General features: G+C 42.4%; 1 protein-coding gene across 1 annotated transcript; it reads left to right on the top strand.

Moving 5' to 3' along the window:
* Positions 1–9,217: 9,217 nt before the first annotated feature.
* Positions 9,218–14,653, top strand: LOC118078090 (vomeronasal type-2 receptor 26-like). Its single transcript, XM_060281370.1, has 4 exons — positions 9,218–9,508; positions 11,176–11,403; positions 12,669–12,795; positions 13,752–14,653. The coding sequence occupies exons 1-4, from the start codon at positions 9,218–9,220 to the stop codon at positions 14,651–14,653; spliced, it is 1,548 nt and encodes a 515-aa protein (XP_060137353.1).
* The last annotated feature ends 586 nt before the right edge of the window (positions 14,654–15,239 follow it).

Below are 15,239 nucleotides of genomic sequence, written 5' to 3'. Positions count from 1 at the left end.
TTGTTACTTTATTATTAAATTATCTGATGGCTGATTTTCAAATGTGTTCCTTTGTTCTTCAGTTATATAATAATAATAATAATAATAATAATAATAATAATAATAATAATATATTTATACTATACCCCGCCAATCTGGCTGGGTTTCCCCAGCCACTCTGGGCAGCTTCCAACAGAAAAATAAAACACAATAATCTTGTTGTTGTTTAGTCGTTTAGTCGTGTCCGACTCTTCATGACCCCATGGACCATAGCACGCCAGGCACTCCTGTCTTGCACTGCCTCCCGTAGTTTGGTCAAACTCATGTTCGTAGCTTCGAGAACACTGTCCAACCATCTCGTCCTCTGTCGTCCCCTTCTCCTAGTGCCCTCAATCTTTCCCAACATCAGAGTCTTTTCCAAGGATTCTTCTCTTCTCATGAGGTGGCCAAAGTATTGGAGCCTCAGCTTCACGATCTGTCCTTCCAGGGAGCACTCAGGGCTGATTTCCTTAAGAATTGATAGGTTTGATCTTCTAGCAGTCCATGGGACTCTCAAGAGTCTCCTCCAGCACCATAATTCAAAAGCATCAATTCTTTGGCGATCAGCTTTCCTTATGGTCCAGCTCTCACTTCCATACATCACTACTGGGAAAACCATAGCTTTAACTATACGGACCTTTGTCGGCAAGGTGATGTCTCTGCTTTTTAAGATGCTGTCTAGGTTTGTCATTGCTTTTCTCCCAAGAAGCAGGCGTCTTTTAATTTCGTGACTGCTGTCACCATCTGCAGTGATCAAGGAGCCCAAGAAAGTAAAATCTCTCACTGCCTCCATTTCTTCCCCTTCTATTTGCCAGGAGGTGATGGGACCAGTGGCCATGATCTTGGTTTTTTTGATGTTGAGCTTCAGACCATATTTTGCGCTCTCCTCTTTCACCCTCATTAAAAGGTTCTTTAATTCCTCCTCGCTTTCTGCCATCAAGGTTGTGTCATCTGCATATCTGAGGTTGTTGATATTTCTTCCGGCAATCTTAATTCCTGCTTGGGATTCATCTAGTCCAGCCTTTCGCATGATGAATTCTGCATATAAGTTAAATAAGCAGGGAGACAATATACAACCTTGTCGTACTCCTTTCCCAATTTTGAACCAATCAGTTGTTCCATATCCAGTTCTAACTGTAGCTTCTTGTCCCACATAGAGATTTCTCAGGAGACAGATGAGGTGATCAGGCACTCCCATTTCTTTAAGAACTTGCCATAGTTTGCTGTGGTCGACACAGTCAAAGGCTTTTGCATAGTCAATGAAGCAGAAGTAGACGTTTTTCTGGAACTCTCTAGCTTTCTCCATAATCCAGCGCATGTTTGCTATTTGGTCTCTGGTTCCTCTGCCCTTTCGAAATCCAGCTTGCACTTCTGGGAGTTCTCGGTCCACATACTGCCTAAGCCTGCCTTGTAGAATTTTAAGCATAACCTTGCTAGCGTGTGAAATGAGTGCAATTGTGCGGTAGTTGGAGCATTCTTTGGCACTGCCCTTCTTTGGAATTGGGATGTAGACTGATCTTCTCCAATCCTCTGGCCATTGCTGAGTTTTCCAAACTTGCTGGCATATTGGGTGTAGCACCTTAACAGCATCATCTTTTAAAATTTTAAATAGTTCAGCTGGAATATCATCACTTCCACTGGCTTTGTTATTAGCAGTGCTTTCTAAGGCCCATTTGACTTCACTCTCCAAGATGTCTGGCTCAAGGTCAGCAACCACACTACCTGGGGTGTACGAGACCTCCATATCTTTCTGGTATAATTCCTCTGTGTATTCTTGCCACCTCTTCTTGATGTCTTCTGCTTCTGTTAGGTCCTTACCACTTTTGTCCTTGATTATGGTAATCTTTGTACGAAATGTTCCTTTCATATCTCCAATTTCCTTGAACAGATCTCTGGTTTTCCCCATTCTATTGTTTTCCTCTATTTCTTTGCATTGCTCATTTAAGAAGACCCTCTTATCTCTCCTTGCTGTTTTTTGGAAATCTGCATTCAGTTTCCTGTATCTTTCCCTATCTCCCTTGCATTTTGCTTGCCTCCTCTCCTCCGCTATTCGTAAGGCCTCATTGGACAGCCATTTTGCCTTCTTGCATTTCCTTTTCCTTGGGATGGTTTTCGTTGCTGCCTCCTGTATAATGTTACGAGCCTCCATCCATAGTTTTTCAGGCACTCTGTCCACCAAATCTAAATCCTTAAACCTGTTCCTCACTTCCACTGTGTATTCATAAGGGATTTGATTCAGATTATATCTTACTGGCCCAGTGGTTTTTCCTACTTTCTTCAGTTTAAGCTGGAATTTTGCTATAAGAAGCTGATGATCTGAGTTACAGTCAGCTCCAGGTCTTGTTTTTGCTGACTGTATAGAGCTTCTCCATCTTTGGCTGCAGAGAATATAATCAATCTGATTTCGATGCTGCCCATTTGGTGATATCCATGTGTAGAGTCGTCTCTTGTGTTGTTGGAAGAGAGTGTTTGTGATGACCAGCTTGTTCTCTTGACAGAACTCTATTAGCCTTTGCCCTGCTTCATTTTGAACTCCAAGGCCAAACTTGCCAGTTGTTCCTTTTATCTCTTGATTCCCTACTTTAGCATTCCAATCCCCTGTAATGAGAAGAACATCCTTCTTTGGTGTCATTTCTAGAAGGTGTTGTAGGTCTTCATAGAATTGGTCAATTTCACTTTCTTCAGCACCGGTAGTTGGTGCATAAACTTGGATTACTGTGATGTTAAAAGGTCTGCCTTGGATTCGTATCGAGATCATTCTGTCATTTTTGAGATTGCATCCCATTACAGCTTTTGCCACTCTTTTGTTGACTATGAGGGCCACTCCATTTCTTCTACAGGATTCTTGCCCACAGTAGTAGATATGATAGTCACCCGAACTGAATTCACCCATTCCCTTCCATTTTAGTTCACTGATGCCCAGGATGTCGATATTTATTCTTGTCATCTCATTTTTGACCACATCCAGCTTACCTCTATTCATGGTTCTTACATTCCAGGTTCCTATGCAATATTTTTCTTTACAGCATCGGACTTTCCTTTCGCTTCCAGGCATATCCGCAACTGAGCGTCCTTTCGGCTTTGGCCCAGCCGCTTCATCAGCTCTGAATCTACTTGTACTTGTCCTCCGCTCTTCCTCAGTAGCATTTTGGACGCCTTCCGACCTGAGGGGCTCATCTTCCAGCGTCATAACTTTTATATGCCTGTTGTCTTTGTCCATGGAGTTTTCTTGGCAGGGATACTGGAGTGGCTTGCCAGTTCCTTCTCCAGGTGGATCACGTTTAGTCAAAACTCTCCACTATGACCTGTCCATCTTGGGTGGCCCTGCATGGCATAGCTCATAGCTTCTCTGAGTTATTCAAGCCCCTTCACCATGACAAGGCATTGATCCATGAAGGGGTTGAAAATGGCTGATTTTCAAATGTGTTCCTTTGTTCTTCAGTTATATAATAATAATAATAATAATAATAATAATAATAATAATAATAATAATATATTTATACTATACCCCGCCCATCTGGCTGGGTTTCCCCAGCCACTCTGGGCGGCTTCCAACAGAAAAATAAAACACAATAATCTATTAAACATTAAAAGCCTCCCTGAACAGGGCTGCCTTCAGATGTCTTCTAAAAGTCTGGTAGTTGTTTTCCTCTTTGACATCTGTTGGGAGGGCGTTCCACAGGGCAGGCGCCACCACCGAGAAGGCCCTCTGCCTAGTTCCCTGCAACTTGGCATCTCGCAACGAGGGAAAAGCCAGAAGGCACTCGGTGCTGGAACTCAGTGTCTGGGCAGAATGATGGAGGTGGAGACGCTCCTTCAGGTATACTGGACTGAGGCCATTTAGGGCTTTAAAGGTAAGCACCAACACTTTGAATTGTGCTCGGAAACGTACTGGGAGCCAATGTAGATCTTTCAAGACCGATGTTATGTGGTCTTGGCGGCTGCTTCCAGTCACCAGTCTAGCTGCCACATTCTGGATTAGTTGTAGTTTCCGAGTCACCTTCAAGGGTAGCCCCACGTAGAGCGCATTGCAGTAGTCCAAGCGGGAGATAACTAGAGCATGCACCACTCTTGCTAGACAGTCTGCAGGCAGGTAGGGTCTCAGCCTGCGTACCAGATGGAGCTGATAGACAGCTGCCCTGGACACAGAATTGACCTGCACCTCCATGGACAGCTGTGAGTCCAAAATGACTCCCAGGCTGCGCACCTGGTCCTTCAGGGGCACAGTTACCCCATTCAGAACCAGGGAATCCTCCACACCTGCCAGCCTCCTGTACCCCACGAACAGTACTTCTGTCTTGTCAGGATTCAACCTCAATCTGTTAGCCACCATCCATCCTCCAACCGCCTCCAGGCACTCACACAGGACCTTCACTGCCTTCACTGGTTCTGATTTGAAAGAGAGGTAGAGCTGGGTATCGTGCGCATACTGATGAACACCCAGCCCAACCCCCTGATGATCTCTCCCAGCGGCTGCATGTAGATGTTAAAAAGCATGGGGGAGAGGACAGAACCCTGAGGCACCCCACAAGTGAGAGCCCAGGGGTCTGAACACTCATCCCCCCCCCACCACTTTCTGAACACGGCCCAGGAGGAAGGAGCGGAACCACTGTATAACAGTGCCCCCAGCTCCCAACCCCTCTAGATGGTCCAGAAGGATGTTATGGTCGATGGTGTCAAAAGCCGCTGAGAGATCCAGCAGGACTAGGAAACAGCTCTCACCTTTGTCCCTAGCCCACCGGAGATCATCAACCAGTGCGACCAAGGCAGTTTCAGTCCCATGATGAGGCCTGAATCCCGACTGGAAGGGACCCAAATGGTCCGCTTCTTCCAGGCGTGCCTGGAGTTGTTCAGCAACCACTCGCTCAATCACCTTGCCCAAGAATGGAAGATTTGAGACTGGGCGATAGTTGGCCATATTAGCCGCATCTAATGATGTTTTTTTTAAGAAGCGGTTTAATGACCGCCTCTTTCAGCGGGGCTGGGAATACTCCCTCGTAGAGGGAAGCATTTACCACCCCACGGAGCCCATCACCCAGCCCTTCCCGGCTAGCTTTTATTAGCCAGAATGGGCAAGGGTCAAGGAGACAGGTGGTTGGTTTCACTCGTCCAAGCAGCCTATCCACATCCTTGGAGGTAACAAATTGAAACTGATCCCATGAAACATGACTAGACAGGACTCTAGCACTCTCCCGCCCCGGCCCTGCTCCCATGGAGGAGTCTACCTCCCTCCGAATCTGAGCGACTTTATCTGCAAAAAACTTTGCAAAAGCATTGCAGGAGATATTGGGGTCCCTATCAGGCCCCAATGAAGAAGGTGGTTCGGATAGATTGCGAACCACCTGGAACAGTCTCCTGCTGCTGTTTTCTGCAGATGCGATAGAAACGGTGAAGAAGGTACTCTTCGCCGTCGCTATTGCCACTTGGTAGGCTCGAAGTTGAGCTCTAGCCCGTGTTCGGTCGGATTCAGAATGAGTTTTCCGCCACCGGCGCTCTAGCCGTCTCAGTGACTGTTTCATCACCCTCAGCTCTGGGGAAAACCACGGGGCTGTCTGGGCTCCATGCAATCGGAGAGGGCACTTCGGAGCCAAACAGTCAATGGCCCTGGTTAACTCCACATTCCAGCGGGCCACCAGGGAATCGGCTGAGAGGCCATCAACGTGGGATAAAGCATCCCCTACCACTCTCTGGAAACCATTTGGATCCATTAAGTGGCGGGGGCGGACCATCCAAATAGGTCCCACCTCCCTGCAGAGGGGAAGGGTCGCAGAAAAGTCCAGTTGCACCAGGTAGTGATCTGACCATGGCACTTCGTTAGTTTCACTTTTACTTAATGTCAGGTCACCAACATCCATAGAGGTAAACACCAGGTCCAAGGCATGTCCGCGGCTATGAGTTGGGCCAGACTTATTCAGGGACAGCCCCATGGAGGCCATGCTTTCCACGAAGTCCCGAGCGGCTCCTTGTAAGGTCGTGTCGGCATGGATGTTAAAATCCCCTAAGACAACCAAGCTAGGTGTCTCCAGGAGCACATCCGACACGACCTGAAGCAGCTCGGGCAGGGAATCCTTGGTGCAGCGGGGAGGTCGGTACACCAAAAGGAATCCTGTACTGCCCCATTGCCCAACTTCCAGAACATGCACTCAGAAAACCTGGTCTTACCAATAGGACGCCTGGTGCAAACTAACGACTTCCTAAAAATCACTGCACCCCCCCCCCCTTGCCCAGATGACCTGGGTTGCTGTGCATAAGAGAAACCTGGTGGACAAGCAGCAGCAAGGGCAGGCCCATCTGCTTCATCCAACCAGGTCTCTGTCACACATGCCAGGTCAAATCCTCCATCCACAATCAGGTTGTGGATGGCAGTGGTCTTGTGGATCATTGACCTGGCATTGCACAGCAGCACCTTCAGGTCATGTGGGTATCCCTTGCTGATTCCAGTATCCATCCGGTCAGGGCCAGACCCGGAGGCAGGGATAGTCTTCACACAAAGACTAGGCCTGCCTCCTCGATAATGACATGGTCTGGTCTTTGTCCCTTTGCCACTTTGTCCCTTTTCATAGAAACATAGAATCATAGATTTGTATGGTTCTGAAGAAGTGTGCATGCACACGAAAGCTCATACCTATGACAAACTTAGTTGGTCTCTATGGTGCTACTGAAAGAAATTTTTATTTTTATTTTTTGTTTGAACCCTAAATATTTGGCTGGCTAATAAGGAGCGGGAGCATATACTCTCCTCAATGTGGTGGCTTTTTCTGGGATAATCTAAGATGGCACTTTAATCACTGAACAATAGTTTTGATACATCATCAGCACTTTTAATTTTTTAATCTTAGCAGGCTAATTCATCTCACAGAAATTTAAGAGCAAAGCAAATGGAAACAAATGTCCAGGTAGGCCAACAAAATATATATGTTTTCAGCAGGCATCTGAAACAGTGCAGTGATCACGGATGCCTACTGTATCCTGGTATTATTAGCTCACCAAGGAAAAGTCATTCAGTCACTTTTTCTGTCTATAAGGAGCAGAATGGCAATTTTTTAAAAAGCAAAACTGCCACTCATACACCAAACTCTGAAGAAGTAAATCATAATCCTACCCTGTAATTTACCCAAATCACTGCAATTTCTTCACCAGCTCAAACCTCCAAATGCTTCCTGGAAGCAATCAACAAGCAAGCCTGAAAGTGGTTATAATGAAAGCTGGGGCCAGAAGCACGCAGGGCTATGCAAAATTAATTTCTGGATCTGTGGTATCTGTTAGTATTCAAGTAATGCATTGTTTGTAGCACTTGAAGGCAGCTCAAACTCTCTATTATAGGGCTGGGAGAACAGAGCCATGCATCTTTCAATGTACAGTAGCCTTTTCTTAGGCAAATAGTATGAATGAATGCAGGAGAGTCTGCATTCAGAGAGAAGCTACACTGCCAGAATGTTGCTGCTATTGGTCTTGCTGCTCCTCTTTCTGATACCTCTAATGCCATGAGGTGCCCTGTGAATGATCCTATTCCTGTTCCACATGACTGGTACCAGCCAGGGGACTTCATCATTGGTGGAATAGCATCCCATATGTATTATATTTTCTATGAGGTTTTCTTCAAGGAGCACCCAACACGGAACCTGTTCGATGTTTCATAGTAAGAATCTTCCGTGCCCCAAGCATTCCTCCATATCACTTTTCATTTTGCCTCAAATCTTTTAAGTAAGAATCCTAGGGAGAGGGCCCGTCTTATTTGTAAGCTGCTATGGGAGACATATTTTGTCTGAATGGTGGAATATTAAAATATATTTCGATTTTTAAAAGTATCTGAGGAGTTCACAAAGAATTATTTATTATTTAAATAATTAACAATAAATCCTATTTACCCAATAAATCCTATTTACCCACCTACTCAGTTTCAATAACCTCCTGAGTCTTTTGCAGTCTGCTAAGCTGGCAAACAGGAAATATGACTTTTATTCTCTCAAAAATAAAAAGGTTTCCGTTTTCTAAAGGGATACAGAAAGAGACTTTGTGTTTTTTGTTTTCTTCACACAAACTGTATTTGCAATTATTCTGCAGTACAGATATTGGGGAGGAGAATATTATTACATGAATTAGATAAGGTAACATGGAGGAAAAAATCAAAACATACAGCTAGAGCTCTGCCAATCCTGGTCCTCCAAAATGGAATCCAAATGGTCCATCTAACTCTGTATTGCCAGACTGACTGGCATGCTCCCTTTTTAGGAAAATAAATCTAGAAAGCATTAGGACTACACTCGATTTGTTGGAATCACTATTCCAATTGGGTCTATTTTTAGGGATGTGGAGATTAGCTGAATTGCAATGAGGCAGTCAAGGACCACCAGAGTTCAGCTTGGATACCGCAGAGAGATATAAGGCTGTCAAGATGGGACATCAGGCAGAAAAGAGAATCAGGCATTGGGTGCAAAAACCAGAAGAAGGGCAAGGCTATTTTGTCTACCAGCTGTGCTTTCCTGGGAGAAGGTAAAACTAATGCTGCTGACTCCTCTTTCTGCCTAATGCCATGCAGGATTAGTTTCTCCACTCAGTGAATGTGGACACATCAAAGCTGTGGTTCTGATTCGCAATCAGATTTCCTTATCCTTTTCAACTTTGTACTGAGAAGAAAGTTCATTAGGACTTTATAGTGAAATGAATATAAGATTGTAGCTTTCATGGCCCAGAACATACTTCTGCAAAGAAGTGAAGCGGTTGCCTACTTAAGGAGAAACAGAATGTTTTCACTTTCTTGATTGACTTGCTAAAGTGAAATGTTTAAGCAAGAGTTGAAGAATATTTATGTGAATGTGTAACACTATTGCCCTGAGCAGTCATCATTATTCATTGGATTGCATGGTGCTATTGAATTAAATGATTTAATAACAAATAAAATGATTTCTTTTCAATATAAACAAATTTGAAACAGAATCTTTCCAATATTGTGGTAAATTCATGTTTTAAATCCTTTTTCTGCAGTGTGGCGACAAAACTCTACCAACATGTCCTTGCCTTGGCATTTGCTGTGAAATAAATAAATGAGAATCCAAACATTTTGCCCAATGTGTTTATAAGCTTAGATGCATTAATTGCAAATAAAATAATTTCATTTCAGTATGAATCAATTTGAAACAGAATGTGTTCAGTATTAATCTATATTCATTTTTTGTAAATCATTTACTTTATTTGCAGCATGATGACAAAATACTACCAACATGTCCTTGCCTTGGCATTTGCTGTGAAAGAAATCAATGAGAATCCAAACATTTTGCCCAATGTCACACTTGGCTTCCACACCTATGATAGCTATTATGATGCAAGGATGACCTACCGTACTACATTAGACCTCCTCTACAAAATGTCTAGATTTGTTCCCAACTACAAATGTGACACCCAGAAAAACCTCATTGCCATCATTGGAGGACTTGGCTCTGATACGTCCTTCCATATAGCAGATATGTTAGGCCTCTACAAGATTCCACAGGTGGGGTGTATGAAGGGTTGCATGGTGATTTTTTTTCATCTGTTCTCAATTCTATGTTTGTTCTACTCAGAGAAGACCCATCAAGAAATATTTACTCTGTAATTTTACTTAGAGCAGATAAATAAGCTGATTCATCTCAGTCAGCCTTCTTTCAATAATATTTGATTTGATACAACTCTAAATATTTATCTCGTCTTCCCCGTATACTCCCTTTACTTATTAATTTCTAAGGATATGAGACTGTTCTGCTTAAATCAAAATGCAATTTTAAAAGGAAGCATAGAAGAAGCCCTTACTGGAAGAATAATTGGATGTAAACTACAAATATTAGTAAGAATAGATTGTCACATGTTGCAGGATGAATTCTTTGCACATAACATCATAACAACTGTAGTACATTTTTTTTTAATTTAGCTTGCCTATGGTTCATTTCCTCCAGAGAAGAGTGACACAACTGAATTCCCATCCTTTTACCGCATGGTACCCAATGAAAGTCATCAGTTTGTGGGGATTATCCGCTTACTTCAGCATTTTGGATGGATCTGGGTCGGACTCTTTGCTCCTAATGATAACAGTGGAGAATATTTCATCAAGACCCTGGAGCCATTGCTTTCTCAAAATGGAATTTGTTCAGCCTTTACACAAAGAATCCTACGTCAACTCCATTTCGATAACCTGGATGAAATGAATGATGCAGCTTTAAATGTATATATGCTTTTCAAAGGAAATAAAGTCACGGCATTTATTGTCTATGGAGACTCTCTGACAATGATAGCATTGAAAGCTGTTGTATTTTTGCGAGACCCAACCAATAAGGAAAATACGGGATTTCAAAAGGTCTGGATCTTTACCGCCCAGATTGATTTCATAGTACTGGGCCTTGTTAGGTTTTGGGATTTTCAGTTCTTCCAAGGTGCTATATCTTTCACAATTCATTCACAAAATCTTCTAGCATTCGAGGAATTTCTTCAGAGCATGAAGCCTTCCTGGAGCCAGGGTGATGGTTTCTTCAAAGTCTTCTGGGAGCAAGCATTTGACTGTATATTTCCAAATCTCAATGCAGCAATGGAGGTCAATGGCATGTGTACAGGGGAGGAGAGGTTGCAGAGTCTTCCAAGGTCTCTGTTTGAAATGGAACTATCTGGCCATAGCTACAGCATCTACAATGCTGTTTATGTTGTGACTCATACTTTACATGCCATTTACTCGTCAAAATCCAAGAAGAGAGTGATGGGGAGCAGTGGAAGATTCAAACTTCAAGATCTACAGCCTTGGCAGGTAATGCTGTACAAATAAAGAATATCAAAAGTACAATAATTTCATTGAAATAATAAGTACAAACTAAGATTCCACCACAATTTTCATGCAGAAGTATTGCTCATGGCACTATTTATTATGTTTTAATATCTACTTCTTTACATTTGACTGATTTTTTTATTTTTATTTTTTGTTCACTGAATGCATGAAATCTTCTATCTGTTAGGTCAAAAGAGCTGATTTTTTTTTACACTTGGTCTATGTAAAATGAAGCTACATAACTATATCTAAATATTGCTAGTAGAAAGGTGTTAAATATTGCTAGTAGAAAGGTGTTTGCTAACCAAGGCATTTTGCTGAATATCTACATGATGTTCTTTCCCTTCATCTCTCTTTTCTCTTTCATTTAGCTGCACCATTTTCTTCCTGACATTTCCTTTAACAACTCAGCTGGAGAGAAAGTGTCCTTTACTAATAGAAGAGAAATGGGAGGTGGATTTGACATCACAAACATGGTCACCTTCCCAAACAAGTCTTTCCTTCGAGTGAAGGTTGGATGGGTGGATCCCAATGGTCCCAACAGAGAAGAACTCATCATTCATGAGGACATGATTATGTGGAACAAAGAATTTAATCAGGTCTGGAATCTGGGTATTCCTTTGAGCTGATGCAATCTCCAGATAACCACCATTTTTCTATTTGATAGCTTCGTTAGAAAGATTTGGACATTTAGTTGGATGCAAACATGAAGTTAGAAAATGAAGCTATGTTCTTAGTTGAAAAGAAGTTTAATTATATTTCCTTTTCTTTGTTTACTGTATGTATGGACGAGTATAGGGTTATCAAGATAAAATTTATTCATGGGGAAAATATGGGTGTTCTCTGCCTCAATTGAAAAGGATCCATGACCTATTGCAAGACCCCAAATCAAATCATTTCCATTTCTAAACCCCAACTTTTGCTATATTCCTAGCTAGTTAATGCCGCCTTCTAATCTGAACCCTGTCCGGGATGGGTTCAAACCTTTCAATTGGTTGCTACTGGCTTCCTTTGTGGACGTGTGATGCTGCTGGTTAGGAGCCAACATCATACTCTCCAACATTCCTCTGATGAAAAGAGAGACATTTTTTTTCACTTCCCAATTGACCCTTTTGAAACCCACACTATTTTGTCCGCACACACGGAGCATTTCCTATCAGGAAAAGGGTGAATGCCATCACCACTATGTGCCTTGTACAGTCCTGAGAAAACCTCTTAATCCTTATTTTATTTTATTATTTGATAGATTAACAAAAGAAAGAAAGAACACACCAATACAGAAATTTTAGAATTGGTCAGGATTAGACACAGACAAACAAAGCATTTAAAATAAAATAAGAATCAAATCTCCTTGAATTCCACTCTTCTCTTCCTTTCTTCCTGCCCAGGACAGCCCTCCTCCCCAAGCTTGGCAGCAGCATCATTAACAAACAAAATAGGGACATTCCAGGATCAAATCAGAAGCCATGATGGTTTTCATGATTCCAGGACACTTTGAGAGTATGCCACAGAGGATATGTGTTCTGGAGACCCCATGAAAGCTGTGGCTAGATTGGGAATAGGCTTGTTGTTGTCCAGCGGTCAATAGGCAACATTGCAAGCTTGCAAAAACAAATTGTGTTGGCTCCTCCCTGCTTTATATGACATCCCTATAATTATGTGAATTAACTTTCTGGCCACTTGGCAAGTGGGTGCAGAAAAGGAAACAGGTTGAGGTTCACTTCAGGTGAATTCTGATTCTGGAAACCTACCACAGGGATCTGTAACATATTTGTGGGGAGGGGCTGAGCAGTTCATTTTCTTATTTGAAGTGCAGAGACTGAACATTTTTTAAAAAAAGAAATTGTTTCCTGTGTATGGATAGATGACACCCATTTCTGTGTGCAATGACTACTGCCAGCCTGGTAATCAGAAGAAAAGTAAGGAGGGAGAGAAATTTTGCTGCTATGATTGTACTCCATGTCCAGAAGGGAAGATTTCATACCAGAATGGTAAATAACATTTTTCATTATAAAAGATTAGCAAATATGTGTTGAAAAGAATTTAAATACTATGTTGTGCATGTGACCAAATTATCCTGATTGGAGTAGTATGAATATTTTGTTGCTTCTTTTCAGGAGCTTCTCATCAAAACCTTTAAAAAAACTCATAAACCTGGAAAAATCCCATGCAAGCGTATTTGAAAGTCGCCCCCCCCCAAATGATTTCATGATACACATAATTTAAGTGAACCTGTCAAGTAGTTAAATGCTACAGATGTTACAGATTTGAGAATCTGTGTGTGGCTGGAATGAAATATCCATCTTGGATGAAATTAGGGCATTCATTGTTCTTCAGGTCAGAGGGGATTGCATGGTACTATGGTGAATATAGGGTCCTGATTCTAATCAGCACTTGCTGCTTGAATTGCATTCCATGTGATGTTCAACACCTTTCAGAGCTGAATAATGTTGGACTTGTGTGTATGGCAAGACAAGCATCCAGGTTCCAAGCAGGCAACTGTGGGAGGGATTAAGCTAAGCCTGGGTCTAATTTGACCTAGGGGAATGCTTTGCTGCTACCCTTTGCTAGAACCTTTATGGTCCACTCATTTTGATGTGACTCTGCCGGTTTGATTTTCTGTTTTAGAATGCCTAACACTAGGTACTGCCACATACAGAAGGAAACCTCCTAAACCAGAGAAATTAAATATGGGAGAAAAATACATTTTTGTCCCAGTTTACTGTTGATTAAAGAAACCAAGGTTTCACCCATTCTGCCATCCTGGTGCATCTTGGTTGCCTAAACTGATTTAAACAAGCCTGTCAGATTGAGCAGAAAATTCAAAGATTAATTTAACCAACTCACTAAAAATCAGAAGGTTCAGAACAACAGGAAAAATAACAGTTGAATAGTAGGCAAACACACAGGAATTGCAACTGGAGTTTGACCTTGTTCTATTTTTCAGACATGGCTGACTGCTTCAGATGCCCAGAAGATCAGTATCCGAACAAGAAGAAAAACAGATGCCTCTCCAAAATTATAAGCTTTCTTTCTTATGAGCAACCTTTAGGGATCGGCTTGGCCTCCGTTTCTCTTCCCTTTTCCCTGATTACAGCTTTGGTGCTAGGAACTTTTATCCAACACAAAGACTCTCCCATTGTCAAAGCCAACAACAGAGATCTCACCTACGCTCTCCTAATTGCCCTTCTACTCTGCTTCCTCTCATCTTTTCTGTTTATTGGACACCCTGGGAAAGTGACCTGCCTTCTTCGACAACCAACTTTTGGCATCGTCTTCTCTGTGGCAGTTTCCTGTGTGTTGGCCAAAACCATCACTGTAGTTGCAGCTTTCATGGCCACCAAGCCTGGGTCCAGTATAAGGAAGTGGGTAGGAAAAAGATTGACCAACTCCATTGTCCTTTTCTGCTCAGTCATTCAAGTGATTATTTGTACTGTGTGGTTGATTACTTCTCCCCCATTTCCTGCTCTGGACATGCACTCAGTAACGGAAGAAACCATTGTGCAATGTAATGAAGGCTCAGTGACCCTGTTTTACTGTGTCCTGGGCTACATGGGCCTCCTGGCCATTGCCAGCTTCATTGTGGCATTTGCAGCTCGCAAATTACCAGACAGTTTCAATGAAGCCAAATTCATTACTTTCAGCATGTTGCTGTTTTGCAGTGTTTGGCTTTCTTTTGTTCCAACCTATCTGAGCACCAAAGGAATATCCATGGTGGTGGTGGAGATCTTCTCTATCTTAGCCTCCAGTGCTGGGTTACTGGGTTGCATCTTTGCCCCTAAATGTTACATCATTGTTCTGAGGCCAGAGCTGAACAAAAGGGAACAACTGATAAGGAAAAAGATGTAATTTCCCCCCTTTTTTTCTTTATCTTATTGCATTGTTATATATTAAGGGTTTTAGTATAAAATTGTTACTTTGGGTCCCTCCTCCATAGTGATACTCTTTTGTGAGATCGATTTTGGAAAGTTTAGCTTTGTGAAATTAAAAAAGAGGTGAGGAAGGTCTGGCCATTGAGCCCTATTTTGCCCAGATGTGTTCCCAATTTTCAGGCCATTCCTGGCAAAACACACCCACCCTCTTCACAGCTGACATCTTATGTGACTTCAAAGTAACAATTAGGAGCTTAAAGTGAGTTCACTTTTTCGATTCCCAGAAGGTCTCCCTGGCGGGCTGCTTCCACATATCCCAGGCCCTGCATTTGAAAGTCTTATAAGAAGGTTCTGCAGGAGAAGGACTGTGAGGAACATCATGAGAGAAGTCTTTCTAGGAACATTTGAAACTACTATGTTCCTTGTTGTTTTCTGTTGCCGGGAGATGTAATATTGAATCACGTAATCTTGTTCTATTCAGAGTACTCAGACCTTGCTTTTTGGTATGTTTTTATATTTGCTATTATGCTGTTTTGTTACTTTATTATTAAATTATCCGATGG

This window comes from Zootoca vivipara, chromosome 13 (genome assembly GCF_963506605.1).
Source record: "Zootoca vivipara chromosome 13, rZooViv1.1, whole genome shotgun sequence".
Taxonomy (NCBI): Eukaryota; Metazoa; Chordata; class Lepidosauria; order Squamata; family Lacertidae; genus Zootoca; species Zootoca vivipara.
This window is presented reverse-complemented; position numbering and strand designations above follow the sequence as displayed.

Excerpts from the sequence above, each read along its gene's own strand:
- LOC118078090 (XM_060281370.1), top strand. The coding sequence starts at position 9,218 with ATGATGACAAAATACTACCAACATGTCCTTGCCTTGGCATTTGCTGTG. Across the intron at positions 9,509-11,175 it reads GCCTCTACAAGATTCCACAG|CTGCACCATTTTCTTCCTGA; the intron begins GTGGGGTGTATG and ends TCTTTCATTTAG. Across the intron at positions 11,404-12,668 it reads GGAACAAAGAATTTAATCAG|ATGACACCCATTTCTGTGTG; the intron begins GTCTGGAATCTG and ends GTGTATGGATAG.